Below are 21,171 nucleotides of genomic sequence, written 5' to 3' on the forward strand. Positions count from 1 at the left end.
GAAGTGGAAACAAGGTAGCATATTCTTGCAAAAGGACATACAAGAAATGGCAGGCTGTTTCCTTACTCCCCCCAACATCTTGCACTTACACTCAAGCATTAAAGCACGTTTTTTTTTTCTCTCTGTTGCTTTCTTCTTGTCTGTGTGTTTGAGATAGAAAAAACTACACAAGACGACAATGGGTATCCTGTCCTGCCTGCTAGTTAGATACCTGGCAGGCTGTCCAGTGTTTTCATGGGAAAGGGAAGTTGACTCTGGACAGAACGGTTTTCTTCATTGCATGGCATACATGTAAAGTATTGACTCTACTGTATAAATTAACCAGTTTGACCAAATCACTATAGTAATGATAATCAGCAAAAAGTGCTCAGAATGAAAAAGTGTAACAGCCAGCAGTGATGATAAATGTCAGGAATTCTAAGGATCTTACACACTTGGCTGTTTCTATCCTGACTCACTCTGAAATATCCAAGGTTTTAAATCAAAGCACAACATTCACAGCTAAAGATGGGTGTAAGCAAAGGGCTCAACACTGAAGTCGCTGTCAAAGAGGGATGCATTTTCTCAGCTTTCCTTTTGGCACTGCCAGTGACTTCACTATGAGAAAAATGAAAAAAAACCCCAACCAAGCAACCCTAGTTCTTGTTGATAACACAAGCCCTTTTAAAGTGTCAGTTCAACTTTTGCACTGCCCAGCACCACAAAGAGGAGGAGATTAGCTATCAAATATAAAAGTCCAGCTACTCCAAATTGACTTACTACTTAAGATGACAAAGGAAGAAAGAAAACTCTATTCATGTGCATTGGCAATAACATGCAAAGCAATGAAGGTGTTTAGAATGTCATGCATTAACAGGGTACCACTGCATCCCACTTAAGGATCTGGCCATTGAAAGACTGCAAGTTCAAGCTCAAGTTTCAGTTCCAAAACTATCAACTTAAAGAACTGATATAAAACCTTAAAATCAGTCAAAGGTACACTGAGACATCTAAAAATGTAAAAAAAAAAAAGGATTATCAGATAGCATGCTTTCACAAATTCTGAGATTAGATGAGGAATTAATCCAACTCTACCCCTTATCTCTAAAGATATTCAAAGAAAGATAAAATTTATGGGTCATGTGTTAAGAATTGAGAGAGAACATCTTTTATGCTGTTGGACTCGTAAAATGTATGAGAATTAACATAGAATACTAAAATAAACTGGGATGATGGAATCTCATTTTTGACTGTTTGAGGACACTAATGGATTTAGAAACTGACATAACATTTTATAGCTATGTGTGTATTTTCTGTAAAACTGTACTTGATTTTCATAAATGGGCAAAGTAAAATAATATTAGGCAATGATTCAGAAGGTGCACTGCATAAAATATCTTTGGGTTTTTTGTAAATTTATTAATATAGCATAAATTAGAAATTACTCAGTTCTTCATTTCACAGTTTCACATTTAAAACATGAAAATTACTGTAAAATAAATGGCCTTTCACATCAACTATAGAGTAAGTTAATTAGCTTTCATATTCTCTATCCCAGCTTGGAACAATGTTTGCCTATTCAGCATGGTAACTCAATTCAATTTCTAAATAATCTAATGGAGGTGGAAAAATACTTACAGAGCACTTTCAAACAACTTTTTTTTCATTACTGTAATCACCATCTACACCTCTGTCATAGTCTCAGCAGAAAATGAAATGATTAAAAGGTCTTGAAAACAAACTTGCATGTAGTCCCTTCACATCGACATTTCTATCTTAATTGTCAGATTCAACATGGTGACAAATAACAGTAGCACACGTGATGACATTTAATGTTTTTGTGAAAATACATAACTTTTGTATGTACCTATACATACATATATAATATTAAGTCAGACATATATACATATGTACTCATGTAAACATTTGCATAGTAGCCACAGCTGCATCAGTTAAGCCTCTGCCCATTAGCTTGTGTCTTCTGAGCTGGGCAAATGACGTTCATTAATTGTATCAGAATTTTGTAGTGAAGAAGGCCCTCACGTCTTGGCTAACCAACTGTATTATGTATGAGGAGAAGCAGAGGGGAAAAGCTACATGGAAAATTCAACTAACATTTCATACAGACTGACTACTCAGTCAAAAACTTTTAGAGGAAAAAATTATTCCTGTCCCAGTTTTGGACCAACTAAAACCACTATCTACAGAGTCATTACTGGTTGCTTCTATAATGTAAGATACGATATTTCACTTTGTCCAGTGTTGAGATGCAGTCACTCTGGAGGTGAAGTATAGCTGCTGATTAATAGCACACAAAAGACCATGTAAGAGTTTGTGGCAGGAACAAGAGAATACTGTTGCCTACGCATACGCCAGGGGGTATTTAAGTGGGTGGACTGTAGCTACCAAAATTGGAATACAGCAAGGCATTAGCATTAGATACTCCTGCTGGAGTAAAAAGTGTCATATGCAACCATGAGCATCCAGAAACCATTTATTTATTTTGTTTAAACCTGTAATTTCTTTTGCTTACACATTAACTCAATACATTATTTAAGTACTTTTAAGTATCTCACTGCTTATTTTTTAAATAATGTATTCTAATAGAGATTACATCTGTGCCTGTAGATCACAATGGAAATTATAATTTAACTATTTAACATATAATGTGCAATTCCATTTGACAATAATCAATACTAGAAAATGACACAAAAAAGGGTAGCAAAAGGAGTGGTTTTCTCCAGCTTAGCAGGAAATTAAAGGAATGTCCCTCTCCTTGTACTGGACAACTTCTTCAAGGACTTAAGAAGATAGGCAGGATGAAGGTGGAAGAGGAAAGGGCAGTACTGCTTGCCTGAAATGTACACAGCAAATCTACTGGCTCATCTTATTGTAATGGAAAGTTTATAAGACTTCCCCTATGCTTCATATAACACTGTGAGCAACATCCCACAGTATCAGAAAGTAACTGCTCTTTTGGGCCTTTCACTTTCAGAAAATGTCATTTAGCTAAAATTGCATTCTTGTCATCTTCCCATCTGTAGAGTATAAATAATGAATTTGGTCCTCCTCTACACTTACACCAAATATCTGCACTGGTAGACAATGGATGGGAGCATTGGGTACATCCACATTAGTGATCCAATGTGTAGAAGGGATTCTTCTTGGTGCAAATCTGTCTTGTGTCTATACTTGTCTTGCAGAACACACTGAAGTGTGCTAGCAGACTACCTTCCACTGTTCAAGGAATACACTACCTCATCATTAGCTTAAAAAGAGCAACTTCTGCAATTAAATCGCTTTTTGCAGCATATCATCATATTTTTGTAACAGAACCCACAAGGATGTACTAATATTTTTATCAATTAATATTCTGAGACTTTAAATTGGGAATTTTCCATTTCTCTTGCTTCTGAAAAAGAAATAAAATTGAAAGATGTTAAATTACTTACACCCCCTCCAAAATAAAAATGCTTGCTTTGAAATCTAGTCACAAGCAGATTAACATCTTGTGATACAATCCCTTGTAGCAGGAGCAGCTGACAAGATGAGTAATGAACTGCATCCGATTATCTTTTCAGCTCTGTGGCAATCATTTTCCAACAGCTTCCTATTCCATAACCTACAACACTGGAAAAAGGTCACCATTCTGTCATATTCCCCCCCATCAGTGTATGTGTTTAATAACGCAGAGAAGACATAAACCTTTGGAAGTTAAGCGGTCTGGTACTGTTACCTGGGGCAAAACTGTTTCAGGTGCATATTGCATATATAGAAATTCTACATAAAACATCCATATATAATTTAAAGTCTCTCAGAAGGAAATTATTACACTTCAGCATATAATAGAATGCTATTTCTTCTCTTCATGCAATATGTTCTTTCTTCAACAAAAGAACCTTAACTGTAATTGATGGTATCTAAAACTCAGGACAGGCAAGATTCAGGTTGACATACACGTATTTTCCCCATCATGGAATACATCCGTATGAAATCTATGAACATTAATTGCAAGCAACTGTAGGACTATAATGGCAAAACATGAATTTCCCCCAAAAGCAGATCTGTTTAACTCAGCATTTTTGAATTGATGGTACTATCTGTTCACAGCTTTATTTCCATCTCACAGCAGAGAAAATCTGCACATAAATCATGCTTTGCACCACTACAGAATGGTTGGGAGGTTAAGATCAGCCACAGAACTGGCTATTTTTTCATAAAAATCTGCTGTGAAAATGCTCCTATACCTAAACTACACTTACATAAATTAATAATCTACCAACCCAAACTGGTAATTAAAAATACTGTCGCTGCTGTTCCTGTGCCCCGTGACCACTTTCCAGAATTTCCACTATTCCCCAGAACTGATACAGCTGAGCAGGCACTCAAACGATTTAGTAGCCCCTATGCAAGTCCTTGGGAAATGCAAGACAGCTTAGATCTGTCTTCTTCTTGTCAATTCTTTGCTTTCAGAAACGAAGTGAACAACAGCGCAGCAACATAATCTAGGGCAACCCTCTGCTGTTCTGACCTGCTGGACAGCTGGCCAGAACCAGGGGACTAGAAAGATACTTCTGAAAGACATACGGACTATAAGCACTTAGCTACTTTTGAAAATGTTATTCCTAGGGAATCCACTTGCATCTGTGTAGAGTGAAATAGAAAAACACAACAATCAGATTCCAGTCTGGCCCATCCACTACAATTTTACCCTTTTTCATACTGTTTAAAAATTTGGTACTTAGTCACACATACTATTCATATAGGAATTACTTGCTCATGCAAATGACACGCAAAAATCAGACAAAATATGTCCGGCAGGCTAGACCACAAATGGCAATGAATTTTCTCAACAGTAGGGCTCACTTTATTGGTACATGAACTGGACAAAGATCATTAGTGTAAGCCGTAATTCAACAAAGTTTACCCTTATTAGAATAATAGATGCAGGCAGTCTGTTTGACATCCATGGTATACCTTATTTATATGAAATTAAGAATGTGCTTAAGTGCTTTGCTGAATCAGGGCCATAATCAACAATCCGCAAAAAATGCATTCACCCGGTATAACTATTTAGTTTCAACTATTACTACAAAGTTACTATTGTCAATACTCTGCACAGACAGCAATATTGTGCAACTTCCCTACAATAGAGGGGGTTTTAGATAAAACAATTAAAAATGTGTGATAATACTGCATAACGACAGTGCCAGGAGACATTTGGACAGTGCTAGTTCATCCTGCTCTCTGTCCCAGCTCAAGAAAGCAAAGTCGAACACAGGTTTGTGCATTCTAGGTGAACACAGACTAGCAAACTGTATTTTAAGATAAGGTTCTCTTAAGTAAATCTTTCTGTTGTAAACTAATAAAATTGAGCCTTTCCTCAATAACATAAGCATAGTAAGTGTGAAAATTTAATATTCTAATGGCAAAAGTTTAACACTTTTGCTAGTCTAGGACAGAAAAGGTCTACATTTAGTAGAAGCCAAATTCAAAGCAGCTGACTGGCCTTTTAGGCAGAGATTTTAAGCTGCAAGTCAACAGAATCACAGAATGAGGTTGGCAGGGACCTCTGGAGGTCATCTTGTCCAACCTCGTGCTCAGGCAGGGCTACCTAAACCAGGTTGCCCAGGACCGTGTCCAGAAGGCTTCTGTATATTTCCAAGGATGGAGACTCCACAACCTCCCTGGGCAACCTGTGCCAGCACTCGGTCACCCTCACAGTGTAAAAGTGTTTCCTGGTGTTCAGAGGGAACCTCCTGTGTTTCAGTTTGTGCCCATTGCCTCTGGTCCTGTCACTGGGCACCACTCAAAAGAGCCTGGCTCCAGCTTCTTTGCACGCTCTCTTCAGGTATTTATACACATTGATGAGATCCCCCTGAGCCTTCTCTTCTCCAGGCTGAACAGTCCCAGCTCTCTCAGCCTCTCCTCATAGGAGAGATGCTCCAGTCCCTTCATTGTGGCCCTTCGTTGGACTCTCTCCAGTGTGTCCACATATATCTTGTTCTGGGGAGCCCAGAACTCAACACAGTACTCCATGTGTGGCCTCACCAGTGGTGAATAAAGGGAAGGATCACCTCCTCAATCTGCTGGCAATACTTTGCAAATAGTGCCCAGGACACTATTTGCCTTCTTTGCCACAAGAGCACATTGCTGGCTTATGTTGAACTTGGTGGCCACCAGGGTCCCCAGGTCCTTTTCTGCCAAGCTGCTTTCCAGCTGGGTGGCCCCCAGCATGTACTGGTGCCTGGGGTTGTTCCTCCCCAGGTGCAGGACTTTGCAATTCTCCTTGTTGAACTTCATGAGGTTCCTGTCAGCCCATTTCTCCAGCCTGTTGAGGTCCCTCTGAATGGCAGCACAACCCTCTGGAGCATCAGCCGCTGCTCCCAGTTTTGTGTCATCAGCAAACTTGCTGAGGGTACACTCTGCCCCATCATCCAGATCATTAATGAAGGTGTTAAACAGGACTGGACCCCGTATTGACCCCTGGGGTACACCACTAGTTACTGGCCCCCAGCTAGACTCTGCGCCACTGATCACCATGCTCTGGGCCTGGACATTTGGCTGGGCCATTCATGAGTAACCCTATGTTCATAAAAAGCTGAGTTTCAGAACTTCAAGAAGAGGGCTGTTATAGCACACAGTGCAACTGAGAGAGGCTGCAGATTCAACCATCTTCTATGCAGTGACTGGTGGTAAGGAAAGCATTCAGGTCAGTATTCTTTTATTGGTATGGAATGAACAAGTAAAAAAATATTTATACTTGCATATTAAAAATTCTCTTTTTCAGTAGTCTTTATATCTTTAGTGCATTGCATTATAGCATGTATGCAGACTTGTTAATAGTGTGAAGCGACATTATTACTCAGCTGGATAGATTTGAAATTTAGATTAATTTTGCCTGTTTGCAGGATTACAAAATTTTCTTTGATGGAAAAAACTACAGGCTGACAGAATCCATGTGCTAAGTAAGTGTCCATTCCCACTTACGCACATGAAAGGGACTTGATTTCACAATTCAAAAAGTATAACCCATTTTCACTAATAGCTACTAGTAAGTTAATAAACCACTGATCAATAGTGAGCTGAGTAGCAGTAGCATAAGAGCAAAGATATTTGAAGACCTGTATTCACTGTTACTCTACAATAATATTAATGCTGCAGCCTGGAAAATTGATTTAAAGTCTCCTCAAACATAAAAACAGAACAGCTTACCTCATTTTTAAAAAACATATCAAACTACTAATTAACTTTGCTATCACTGAAACAAAATCTCTTGAGCAATGTTCTTAATATAACTATTTTGTACCTGACATTAAATCTAAATTCAAGGAATGAGAACGAAAGTACCCCTCTTATTCAGTGTTAGACAAGAATGCAAGAAGATGCTGAAAAGACATATATTTATTTTTACAAATGTCTCTATTTCCTCCACACTGTAAATTTAGAACTTAATGAGTATAATTTCCCATCTGTGAATTATCATATTTGTGTGTGTCTAAAATAGCTATTCTAACATTCAAATAGTAAATCTGACCCACTGATTCTAAACTGGCTCCCACTTCATGACAATCACTTCCAACTTATTTTTCCCTGTAGAAATTTTGATACTTCGAGTAGAATGTGAAAAACATCTTTATTGTGAAGGCTCTTTGAAATGTAAAACAATATAGTGAATATTACCATGCAGCTAGTTGCTGCAGGCTCCTGAAATCAGGCTTTGCATACTAATACATAGTGTTTTCTATCTGTAATCAAAGGCTCCGCCATAAAGAAATACGGGACTTGCGAATGTTGCTCTAAAAACAGAAGACATTTAAAGGACAGCCTAAATATTTTTTCCACCAATAAAGCAACAATGCAAATGATTTAACAATTTTGTACAGCAAGATCTTATGGGACAGAAATAAGGAAATCTATTTGCACTATTTCTATAGCAACATAATTGCCAAATGTTAGACTGTGAACAAAAAGCCATCCTCCTCAGTAATGCAATTAATCAGTAAAGAAACAGACAAATTCCAAGTGTGTTTTCAATAAACCTTTTCTATCTTCTCAAAGTAGTTGAGATTAAATTTCTTAAAAGAACCGTGCATTTAAATTTCTAATGTTGTCTACATTACATATTGCAGGTGAACGGATGTCAATAAATGACACTATGATTTTAAAAATGACCCTGATCTTTTTGTTTTACTGGAGGGCACAGAATTTCATTACACTGAGATGATCGTTTTATACCCAAGGTGTAACAGTTTCTAGACTTCCAGAACATTTTAAAACACAACATTTCAAAAAGATCTCTTTATGCAGCTGACAAAAGAAACAAAACTTGTGTTTTTTAAAAAATATAACCTTCTTAACTAGAAAATAAAGCTAAGACTGTGCATTTTGCCTATTCGAATATTAGAATTCTTAAGTGATTCCTCAGAAAAACTAATTTGTAAGGAACAAAAATACTTAGGTCTTAAACAGTGTCCTATATCTTCAAAACTACTTAAAACATTAATTAATCTTCCCATATTCCTGCAAGATATGCATCAACTGGAAGTAAATGAACTTAGTGTTTATAAAAGCCAGTAACTACACAAGGGACCTTGACAGCTTTCTTCTATCCAGAGAACTGATTTAGTATGTACAGCAGCAATTCGAACTACGCTTTCACCTTGACTGCTACATACCCCATCCAAGGATGAAAGGGTGGTTTGTTACCACGTCCACTCAGCCCGTAGTTGTTCAGGTAAGACTGACGAGAACGATGATAAAAGGTGGCACTTCTGGTAAAGGCATTTCTTTTCGAATAGCAAGCTGACTGAAAACCAACTGACTTAATAATTTTCAATCATCACCAAACTGCAATTTGCACAAACCCCACCAAACCAGACGTGATAAAGAACAAAGGTCATTATAACCTACTAACCCATGCAACCTCCACACCATCCCTTTTATTTACAGCTGCACCTTTCTGTCAGAGAAACGGAATTAAAGTTCTAGAGAAAACGCAGTGTCATTAGAAAACCATTGCACAGGCTCTGACCCTCCCATTTCAATTAGAACCAAATTACTTTTAGCATGGCTGTCTGGACACACTGATCCATCAAAAACTAGAATCAGGACTTTTAACTGGTAAGACGTTTTTGGTTTTTTAAGAGAGGCCTCAAAAATCTTGCAACCGAATTCAGCAGGACAATTTGTAGGTTTGAAATAAAGAGCATCTTCAGTATTTTCAGTGTAATCAAAAACCTGCTTATTCACCTGTGTTTAGATCTCCACAAAGTACCTTCTTATTGCTTAAATAATAAACAGAAACCACAGTAGAAATTATCTAATTCTGCTTCTAGAAAAAAATACTGGAAAATAAACCACATACTTGTAATAATAGGTGAAAAACAGATTATTTTCTGAACTCACATAAAGCAGTAATGAGATTATTTTTCAATTTTTTCCACTTGGGATTATTTTTAATTGGGTCAACAGAATGTGAATGTGTGATGTTAGACATGAATAATTTCAAAGCAGCAACATTTTTTAACAAATTTGGACGGGGAAGAGAAATAAGGTGATATGTAAGTACACTTTGGGCAATAAACGTATTTTCCATTTATTTTCTTTATCTTATGTAATGATGAGGACATTTCCTTCTGTACCGTTAACACCTCCTATTGCCAGTGTTGACAACTCAGGAAAATAGCCTGCTTACTCACCAAACGTTCATCAGGAGAGGCAATGATAAGAGCCCTCCACAAAGTACATAACACCACTCCCTACAACTCTCAGCTCACTTTTTTACCCAGAGGCTTACGTAAATGACAGGGTTTGCGGGGTGCCTTAGCTGCTAACAAGCGGGACACGAGCAGATCACAGGCGACCAGCAGCAGATCTGCCCTCTCACAGGGAGTACCCTTCTGCCCAGCCGAGAGAGCCCAGCTCACCCTTTCTACTGACCACCCCAGCCCCCCCCCAAAATGATCTGCTGCTTTTAAGGCAGCGAATTAATCTCACTTTGCAGAACTGTTCGCTGATGCCTACGTAGGAGTGAAGGACCCAAAATAGATGAAGATCAGAGATCATTTTCAACTCTTTTACAAGGGGCTTAGAGGGATTCTTATCTCTAATTAGGAAGGTGGCTGTCACAGAAAGATATGTTCTGCTGCGACTTACACTGAAGTCAATTGTAGTTGAGGTATTACAACAGCTGAGGCAGGATTAGTCACTACACTTTGAAAGAGAGAAGCAATAAAGCAGAATAAACTGGAATAACCTATTAGCTCTCTGAAGGTAAATTAAGCCATTGAAAGAAGTTATACAAATAACTGGTCATTAGGTGAACAAAAATATCAATTTTACATTATTTAAATCTTATTTGTAATTTTAATTTTTACCCTCAACATTATGAAAACAGTACCCTTACCTTTTAAAAAAAATGTATAAAATTAAATCTCTATTTGTTTTCCCCAAAACTAGAAATCAGAACTTAATTAATTCTGAATTCTTTTAGCCTTGCTCCTCGGCTAAAATCCAGTCATTAACGGCCTTTTTTCTTAGATAAAACCACAAAAATGTCCATTCAGTCTTGAAAGAAATGTATTTCTCCTTTAAATATCTCATAGATCTTTTTTGGAAATTAAATCTGTAATTTTAATATTTACAGAATAATAATTAATCTATAGTTCATGACTAGTATGAAATGTAATAGTTTTTTAAAATGTATTGTGAGTGATTATTTCTTTTCAAAATTGCATTAATTTCCTATTGTGGCAAAGCCAAAATATCAAAATCTGCAAAGGGAAGGAGTGGAAAAAAGTGCAGTGTAAATTTAATTTCCAGATTCTTCCATGATACTCATGTAAGCCTGGGTATGTCACTTAACTCTTGGACACATCTAATGGTGGAAAAATTTGGAAATGAATTCTGTAAGATAAACCATAGTGTAGAAAAGATGTGGGTGTTGTCATTGCCCTCCTGCTGAACTCCAGTATTTATACATTTTACAAGTTCTGTGCCTCAGTTTCTCCATCTGTCAGATTTTTGTTTTGTTTCCTTTTTTTTTTTAACAGAGAGTTTTTGTGAATCCTTTAATTAATTAGTTAGTGTTTTTAAAACTACATTTTTGGATACAACATGATACAACACTACTAAATATTATTATGGTAACAGGTAATTAGAAGGCCAGAAAGCACATGTTTGAGATCATAATACAAAATTAGAAAAAATGCAGGCTGTGCTATCTGTGAAGAGAAAGACACAAAAAATCCCCAATGGAAAAAAGAGAATGATTAAAAAAAAAAAAGGCAAGTAGCTTCCTTGCTATTAAAGGACTTGTGCTTTAAAAAGGCTGGGTCTCCTCCTCTCTTATGCTTCCTAGGATGATACTTGCGCTGCAGTAATCAAAACAAGGAAGCAGATGGACAGGCAAAGTGGTACTGCAGCTGCTGCAGAAGATGACTATAATAATAATGTTGACATCAGTAACAGTAATTAGTGCACAGACTGTAGAGTGGATGATTCGTTTTCCTATCTTCTGGCGTGGGCATGCTGCCCTAGCGAATGGGTGTAATGTTAGTACCTTTAGTTTGTTTTGTTCATTTGCTCAGTTTATTAATGAAATTGAATACAATAAAGAAAATCCAACTTTTCTCCCCCTCCAGAACACTTGCTGAGGAAAGCACATTCTTTCAGTTTGGAATCTTCATTAGTAAATGGCAAAATACCAATTTCTTACTTATATCTATTTTCAATGTACACAACAATTCATACTCTCCCATACAGCCATCTGTACATACACTCTTGAATTTCAGCAGCATGTAGTACTTGTCTGGTTTTGTCTAAACAACAGCTCTACTGTTTGGTGTGACTTCACCCATCTGCAGGCTGATGCCATATCTTTTTCAAGGGACACTAGAACAAATGGTATAACTCTGAGAAGGGCCAAGAAAAACACTGTGCTACACTCAACCATCTCAGGTAAGAAGAAAGTAAAGCATCAGTGCTATCGGCAGTACCGTGTCATGCTGAGAGAGTTCTGGTAGCATCAGACAAGGAGGTACCACTGCTCCTTAGCTGCCTCACTGAGAATGACAACTGTGCAGCTTGGTGTTATACTACGCCAAAACAGCTGTCGAAGAGCAAACTAATAGGAAGTGTGATAACTGTGGAGAAACAAATAGATGGATTTTATTTGGGAAATACAATTTGTCAGTTAGATGCAATCCTGCAGTATGAAGTCCAAGGGGAGGAAGGGTAATCAGAGAGATCAGGGAACATGCTTAGCATATGACAACCCAAAAGCCTTTCATTTATTTTCTAATGAGTTTTTCCTTACTCTGCATCTAGCTTCTACTGAGTTTCATTTTCCCTGTTCATTTATTCTCTAGGATGATAAAAGATTTCCTTTGGCTTCCCTTTTATTATCACCCTTGACAACTGGAAGAACTCCTATCCCCTTTTCAAGTGCTGTTCTACAAAAGGGAAGAGTGAAAGTGAGAAGCACAGGCTCAGGGTGGGAGTCACTCATGAACACTGAAAGCTCATTTATCTAAGCTCCCTTTCCATCCAAACTTCCTGAGCCTTCCAGAGTTCCTCCTTCTGTCTCTAGGTTTCTGTGTTTCTCCTTAACCACGCTGATCTACTGAAGGGCTCCCACCCAGGCAGCAATACACATTTTTTGCCATATCAAACTTTTTAATGAAGAAAATATGCTAAAAGTTTATAAACTTTTTGAGGTGTTTTGAGTTTGGGTTTTTTTTTTTTACAACACAGAAGCAGCTTGAAGTGCCTCTAGAAGCTTGAAGCACCACCCCTAGAAAAGCAATGCTCTGTGCAATGTCTTTTGGAGATGGGCTTAACAGACAGATAAACTTAAATGCTGTATTTAACCTCCATTATTTGCTTTCACTGTTGAGAAGACCACATTTGCATATGAAGAGTTTCCCCAACATATTTCAAAAATTAAATTCATGTAAATTAAAAATCCATCCATATACTTGGAAAAGGAGACGTCTGCATAAACACATCTTTTGTTTTTGTTTCTTCTCATCTACTAAGGTAGATGAGATAGCTTCAGTAATTCTGTTCCTAACACTGAAGGAGACCATTAATCAAATTATTCCAAACATGAATAGAAAACAATGCAATTGAATGGAAAAGAATAGGTATTCAAAAGAACAGCCATGATTATTTTTCAAGGAAGAAATTGCCAAGAAGTAGAGAAACAGATGGCTGAAAGTGTTAGATTAAGACACATTTTCCTATGCAAACTAACAGACTTAATTAATTACTCAAATCACAAGGTATTTTATGGAATGACACTAATGATCAGTAATAAAAACTGACAGTGGTGCCTTATCAGCTCCCTTTAAAGAAAACAAAAGAAATTATTATAAAAAGAACATGTTTGTACCCTGCAGATGTAACCCACAGACCATAAATATAGCTTTCAATGTTAGTTTGACTTTCAACACTTTCCCATTAATTTAATTACAAAATGTTTATGGAACTGTAAAATTGTAAACAAAAGCATTCCCTCATCACATTTTCCTTAACAGAATTACTAAAACATATTCAGCTAAATTAAAAATTTACCTTAACTACTTCCTCTATGAAGCAGACGTGTGACACAGGATCTCTTTTCTTTGTCAATACTTTCTGCAAATGCTGCACCTGTAAGAAATAATTTATTGAGAGGAAAAGTGACATCTAGTATCTTTATATGCAAAATTGCATGACTAGACAAACAGCAATTAGCTGCTGAGTACCTGTCCACAAGCAGCACAGATCTGATCCATGAGTTTCTCCATGTTTGTCCAGAGGGCTGCTCGAAAAGCTGCTGTGTTCCCAGGAGTTGGCATAGCAGCTCTACCAGGGCCACCTAAATGGTTTTTAAAAACACACAGCAGCACACTTTAGCTTTCACATGCGAAAATTAAAATATTAGAACTCTGACATAACATTTTTTTTTTTAAATCAAAGCAGCCTAAAATAGTTTCAAAACAGAGCTTTGTGAATGGCCTCAGTTGTCTCAACTGGGAAGTCAACTAAACTGTGAAGTTCAGTGGGGATACTTCAATGCTCATCACTATTACCTGCCTTACCAATTCAGACCACCACAGAAACACCAAGGTAATGCCAGTGAACACTGTTGCAGGATGTAATAGCAAAGTGAAATGGCAGCAACAGTAGCTGTGAAAAATACAGGTATTACCAGCTGAGGCTTCAATGCACAGGCGAACTGCAAAAAACAGAGATATTGCAGCTGAATGGCACGCAGCTTCTAAACCATCACTTTCCTTGAGAGGGGCTGTATTTCTTTATTATGCTAGTGATTATGGTTTTGGACCCCCAACTTATTGCAAAAGTTTTTTTAAAAATGTTTTAAATGTTCATATTGCCAAAGTTCAAATTTGCCTGTCTGCCCAATTCCTCAGTATTCTTTGGTATCTGAGCTAACATGTGGGACCTAAATGTTTAATAGTGCAGCATTCCTTCATAGTGAATATACTGCTTTGAAATTATTTCCATCTGACAAAAGAATCACAATGTAGTTTCGGGCTTGTTCCATTGCTTGCAAATAATTTCTACCTGTGATCCTCCCACCAACACAAAGAAAGCAGAATTTGGATTCATCTTTCCATGACAAACTGCTAAGAAAATGCTGCAAAACTGTAAACTAATGAGGGCAATTTTCTGGGCAAGTCAGGAAAAGGGGGGGGGATAAAGGAAAACTTCTGAGCGCAGTAACAACAGACAGACCCACTTTTGGCTTTGTATTAGATGATTTCTGAGACATGCCTACTCCCACCCTCTACTGGTTAAAGCAAGCAGGGAAATGTTCCTATAACAGGCTTGAATGTGAGACTTTCTTCCATTTGACAACATACCATACTTCTGTCAAAAAAATCAGTTACCATTCTCTGTAAAACAAGTATCATACCTTTTGCAACAGTTTGAGATGGCTGGGTCAATACTTTGATATCCAAAGCATTTTTTATGTTCTCCTCCAGGACTGTGCAGTATCCGTCCACCACATTAGCAATGGTATCCTTCAAAGTCCCAAGGTTATGGAAAACCTGAAGAGCAGTGCCCACCTGAGTAGGATTCTACAGAAAGAAGATTTTAAAAAGTAATTATTATCTTTAACTGTACTATAGGGTTTTTTACCCATGATGAGGCATCATTTTACCGGGCAAGTTCATGTTTAAGTTCAGTCTGCTATTTCATTTCATTTAACGTTAAATAACTGGCATCATTACTGCATAACAGAGAACCGAGGGTAAAGGAGAGGACTGATTTCCTTTGATTGCTTAGCAATGCTTTGCTTCGCTTCCTTTGGCACTATCCTCTGGATAAGACAGGTGGAAAAAAAGGAACTGGAAGCACTGCTGGCAGTATCTAACTTGGGGTGGGTTACCAGTGATTGATCCAATAATTCCAAGGTTAGTTACAGTACAGCTATATTCAGCTATGGTGTAGCTAGTAATATTGTTTTAACACACGGTATCTGTTACAGTACTGTCATTTAAGTGCCACACAGTTAATTAAATGTAATACAGGCTTAAAAAAAAATACTAACCAAGGACAAGCAGACGCAAGCAGGTCAAGCCCCTACTACTGACTACTGCAGAATTTAAGCTTGTATTTCTACATTTCTATTTCTAACGCTGACAATAACTTCATCTTCGTCACAGCAGAAGTAAGAGTGCAAAGCAACACAGTTATTTCCAAAGCCTGCAAAAAAAAAAAAGCTCAAATGTCTCTGTATTGTTCAGAGCTTTTCTGAAATACAGGAGAGTGAAAACTATCCAAATACTATTCAGGTCCGTTGTTTAAGAGACCTTTGATTAAGATTAAATCTGATGATAATTCCACTGAGCAACACTAAACACTGGCATGGGTGCTATTTAGCAAGAGAAAAGCCTCAAATTATTGCCTTTGGAAATTAAGCACTGTCATCCATACACTGAATACTGCTTTTTTATTTAGCATTCACAGAAAATTAGTGGAAGGGGTGATCAGTTGATCATACACACATTAGAGATGCAGTCTTTTGTCGTTTTTCTTAATGACTTCTGCCAGCAGTACAGAACACGGTCTGGCAGAAATCCTGGCACCCAGACTGGACAGAAGCGTCTGAGACCACAGGCTGTCCCACTAGGAACCCCACTTCAACTCTCTGGCAGTGAGACCTTACACCATTGCACTCTTCCTGCCCATGCCTGCAGCAGTAGTAGCCACTAACGTTAAAAGGGTCTACCGCAGTGCAACTCTGCTTCATCTTCCCTAGGTCACAGTTTTCTTAGCCAGACATTCTTGAGTCAAAGAAAGCGGGTGTGCTCATCTGCCTCTCAGGTGTGGGGAACGTGCACTGATACCACAGCAGTAAAGCTACGATGCGGCTGCTGTGCTGAGGATCCACTTGCTGGTACATCCACCTACTGCCACACATTTTCTGATCCATTGATGAACAGTCCATTCTCCTGAAACCTAATGTTTCAGAGGTCACAGCACTATAACTACACATTCATGTCACTCTTTCTAGGGTTTCTGCAAAGATCAGAACCATAGTTGAAGCAAAAAAGCCAGATGCCATCTCCTTCCCCAACTCCAATGAGGAGTTTCCAGGTTTAGTGGAAAGCGAAGGAATATTAGGCATGTATTATGGTTTGCAGACCTTATGCTAACTGTACCAGTTTCTTTTTCCAAACAGTGTGGGAGTTAATGAGCATTCCCAGCATAGTATTATGGGTCTGGGACTTGTAGGTTTAGTTTTTTGACAACTGGGTATGCTGTAAAATTTCTAAGCATCCTGTGGGTGTGCTTGTGGAGGTGGGAAAGTAAGCCATGAAGGCTGAAAGATTAATGGGATGTCAGAAAATGAAGAGTAGTACAATGCAAGGAGGGAATCTGGGGACAGAATGAACAAGAGAAAGAAAATATAAATGGGAAGAGGACGGGGAATAGAATGAAAAGAAGCTGGAAGGAAGAAGGAGAATGAAACTGAAAGGAAGGAAAGCAAAGATAGAAAAGACTCACCTCCTTTACCAGTCTTTCCTGTTGAAATTGTTCTATTTCTTATAGAATACTTACACAATCATAAAATCAGGCAGCAAGTCAGTAATATGAAAGCAATACCCCACTACTATAGTAAGACCACTCAACCAGGTTTCAGTCAGACTCTAGTAGATGTTCATATCTTAACTAACAAAAAAATAGAACAGCATCAAAAGTGAGCAGGGCACTATCCAGCCTTGAATAACCTATGGTCAGATACTTACTTTCCTGACAAACAGGCAGCATAGGCACAAATAATGTCAGGCAAAAGATGGATCTCAGAGCTCCCGCATCATAGTTTAGCAACTAACTCTGCAGCTACTGGTCAAGAAAGACACAAAAACGTGCTCCAACAGAGCCTGAGCTATGTTTCAAAAGAACTGGTTTTAGCCAAAAGTTGTCAAACAATTCATTCCTAAGTTAGGAATACTTAGGGAATAATCAAAACACATCATAATGGAAACCTGCTATTCACTCAAAGTATCTTCCAAATCTAGTACCAAAGTTAAAATCAGAATAGAACAAAGATTATGCAGGTGACCTATTTCTTATTTGCTTTAAATTGTGGACATGGCCACTGACAGAGGGCTTCTAGCTCATGTATTCATCTTGTATAACAGAAATTAGAGATATATTAAAACCCTGACAATGTACAATAAAATACCTTTTTCTATCCTCAAAAACAGTTTGTGTTTTGTATGCCCCAGACAGGCTATATAAAGTCCATTGTTGGTTTATCACTAATCCTAAGAGAATTGCATTCTTTATGCACAGCTAGTTTCCAGGTTTAGACAATATGTTAAAAAAAAATGGAGCATCTCCCGGGACAAAAATTATTATGTGGAAAGAAAATGTTGGAAAGCAGGAAGAAAACAAACGATTGTACTTTCAGGCTTGCATACACATCTCAAAATTAGACTGTTTATCATAAATACACACTGGACAAAAATTTGAGAACCAGTATTGCAGAATTTGCCACTACCAACAGACTTTATTTATAAGAACTTGCTCCTAATATTTTCCTTCTGTCTGAGAAAGCTTAAAGCTAAACATTTCTGAGATTCAAAAGACTGCCACAGTTTTTATTAAATGGAAAGCATGCCTTCAAAGTAAAACCAAAACTGACTACAGAAGCGATTTACAATGGAAAATGGAATCACATCAGAGAGTAATATTCAGTATTCAATATATAATATTCAGTAATATTCAGTAATATTCAAATATCCAACAAGAACAAGAGGGAAAATAATATAACTACTTTTGAGATAGAATTTAATTAGTTTATTAGCAGTATTTTATAATCAAGTTGTCTGCCACTGCAGGCAACTACACTTAGCAATTTGTAAGTGTTCTCCTTAGGAATCTCTGTCTATGTTCCTTTTTGGTTTAAGTGTCTTATTTTGTAAGTGAAGGCTCAGAAGTGAAGGCTCAGAAGAAGAAGAAGGCTCAGAAGGCTCAGCAGTTTTTACCAAACACAAAGCAAGCTGGTTTTACTATGTAAAAATGTATGGGCAGTTAGAGCAACAGCAAGACACATTTCTGCTTCTCACAAGGTAGTGTCTGACAAGAAAATACCCTTTTACACAATAAATTAGCATCCTAAAAATATTTGTACGTATGCCATAAACTTTAAGTTATGGCAATCAAGAGAGTAGGGGGCAAAGAAAAATAGTACAGCATTTACTAATATGTTAGCAGTACAGTATAATGTGCATAAATACAACCATACACAATGAAATAAAACCATGACCCCACAAACTGTAGGCCTACAACACTACCTACTCAAAGATTAACTACAGTGATCTTCAGATTGCAAAAATTATAATGAAGCAGGGAGCTAAGGAGAGATGGAGTTGTCCACTAATAATACCTTCTCCATTCAAAGCACTCCTCCATCTGGCACGTCACAACATAATGTTACAGATATATCGAACTAAATCATCAGTAGTAAATCATCAAAGTAAATAATCAGTTCAACATATTAAAAAAAAAAAAAAAAAAAACTTGCTTAAAAGCAAGTTTTACCATGAAAGCGACTCTCACAAATTTTTAAAAACATCAGTTTCTCAGCACCCATCAGACAATACATTAAATAGCTTGGTCAGAAGGGTGATATCAGCCATCACTTGAAAAAAGGCATGGATGTTTCAATTTATGTTCTACCAAAACATAGATAGTCATTCAGCAGCAACTATGAAGAGATGTTTGTACCAAACACGTGTTCATTTTCTCTATCACTAAGAACTGTTCATTTTACTAACATTATTTTCGATTCATTTTATCCCATCCCATTTAGTTCTGAAGACCATCATACACAAGAAGAAAAATAAGTTACAGGCAGTCATTAAATATGAATTGTTTTTTCACAATTATATCGTGTGGTTGTTTTCAAGAGTAGGCGACTAGACTCAATAACCCAGAAGATGCTGTCCAGTCCAGCATGACATTTACAGTCATTCTGCAGACCAGAACCCTATTTGGTCACTTCCTTTCCCACAAAGATAATAACCCTGTGAAGACTAGATAGAAATGTCATTAGAGTCTTAAATAAATACATATTACATTTCTAATTTGAAAATTTTTTTGGTTTTTTCTGTCAACTGCCAACACTACAACTATTTTACAATGTCCAACATTGTAGTCTTTTATTTTATGATTGCCACTAGTGTTATCGGGACAATCTTCTGAAAGCATGACTAAATAAAGAGCAATATTGTTTTTCATCACTAGACATGCAGCTTGGATGAGCAAGCCTGCTCTTCACAAGGGAATGTGGTGATGACACTGAGCTAATTTGGGGACAGGAAGATTCCTAGCATAAGGCTAAACCAAAAATAAGAAACCTGGATGACAGGCAAAACTAAATGGCTCAAGTGCTACAAACACAGCTTCCAAACTCACGCTCTACTTTCTCAGGGTATGGGATTCACCATGTGGACCTTTCTTCTCCAACCAGTGCTGTCTTAGGGAACTCCACATCATTACTTCTTTATCCCGTGCAAATCTGTCCATATGACCTCATGCAGCAGGGTTTCCACCTGTGTGGACTATCAACTTCCTTCTCAAATGAAGATGTGTTAATTGCCAAAAATATTTATGGTCAATACTACCTGTGACAATTACAACTACTTTCATAAAGAAGTAGTGTTAGAAATCTAATTAATTGCTAACTGTCACGTAGTTAAATTTCACAAGTGCCTGCACCACAGAACCAGAACAGCTCTCCAAGGAAATGTTCTTTCACATGACAGTTTGGAAGCACCACATACGGAGAAGTCAAACTCAGACTAGTCCCTTACTTAGAAATGATGTTCCATAGCTACTAATATACACAAGAACAATTCTGTTTTGCTTACTAAAATCAGAACAGTGACTCTGACTGAAAAACTTTATTATTCTGCAGAGAACAGATGACCCTGTTTAGGAAAGGCTGTGGCAGGAACACAACAGAAAGTTTTCACTATATATATATATATGTACATATACATATTACTCAACAGCTGTGATTTCAGTGTGCTGCCACATTGTTACCTCTTATGTAGTGAAACGTTTACCATGTCCCACACACAAGCACTAAAAGCATAACGTAGTACAAAAAGAATTACATATGTTGCTTAGCCAAAGGAAGATCCATAATTACTAATTAGTCCAGGTATCACTTCAACAGAGTGGTCTGACAATGTGGCAAGCAAGAAATACCACAAATAATATTTTGAACAAAACCACAGCATTCCCTAGCCTTCAAGAAATAATCAGCATTAAAATACAATAACTCTAGAACAGGACACATTGAAATAACCAAACTTGCAAGCTAATACATGTCTTCTGCCAGGGGATACAAAAGGTTATTGCAGTCCTTCCAGAGTAAATGCAAAACCAGCTTCCAGAATGATACTTCTGAGTATCTTTGACTGGCACTTAGTATTAAATTATTTAATCTGATAGTAGATTTACTATATTGGGAACTATTTCAGTTACTTTTCTATGTTTACTTCACACAGCTCATTTTGTTTGTATGAGAAAGCGGTTGCAATTTCCAACGCAGTACAGCTTTACAAGGTCAGTTAAATAATCCAAAAAAAGACCCCTTCGTGGGGCTGAAAATCCCCAGTCAGATCTTCTTTTACAGTATTTACTCCTTCTCCCCTC

At 37.4% G+C, this 21,171-nt stretch overlaps 1 protein-coding gene across 3 annotated transcripts in view; it reads right to left on the bottom strand.

Moving 5' to 3' along the window:
* Positions 1-21,171, bottom strand: part of COG5 (component of oligomeric golgi complex 5) — a 192,517-nt gene that overhangs the window by 52,278 nt on the left and 119,068 nt on the right. For all 3 annotated transcript variants that reach the window (XM_072859635.1, XM_072859622.1, XM_072859628.1), the window contains 3 exons: positions 14,906-15,071; positions 13,731-13,843; positions 13,558-13,635 (listed from right to left, as the gene is read on the bottom strand). In XM_072859635.1, coding sequence (XP_072715736.1) covers positions 13,558-13,635; positions 13,731-13,843; positions 14,906-15,071 — 357 coding nt within the window. The remainder of the gene's footprint in view (positions 1-13,557; positions 13,636-13,730; positions 13,844-14,905; positions 15,072-21,171) is intronic.

This window comes from Ciconia boyciana, chromosome 1 (assembly GCF_034638445.1).
Source record: "Ciconia boyciana chromosome 1, ASM3463844v1, whole genome shotgun sequence".
Classification (NCBI taxonomy): domain Eukaryota; kingdom Metazoa; phylum Chordata; class Aves; order Ciconiiformes; family Ciconiidae; genus Ciconia; species Ciconia boyciana.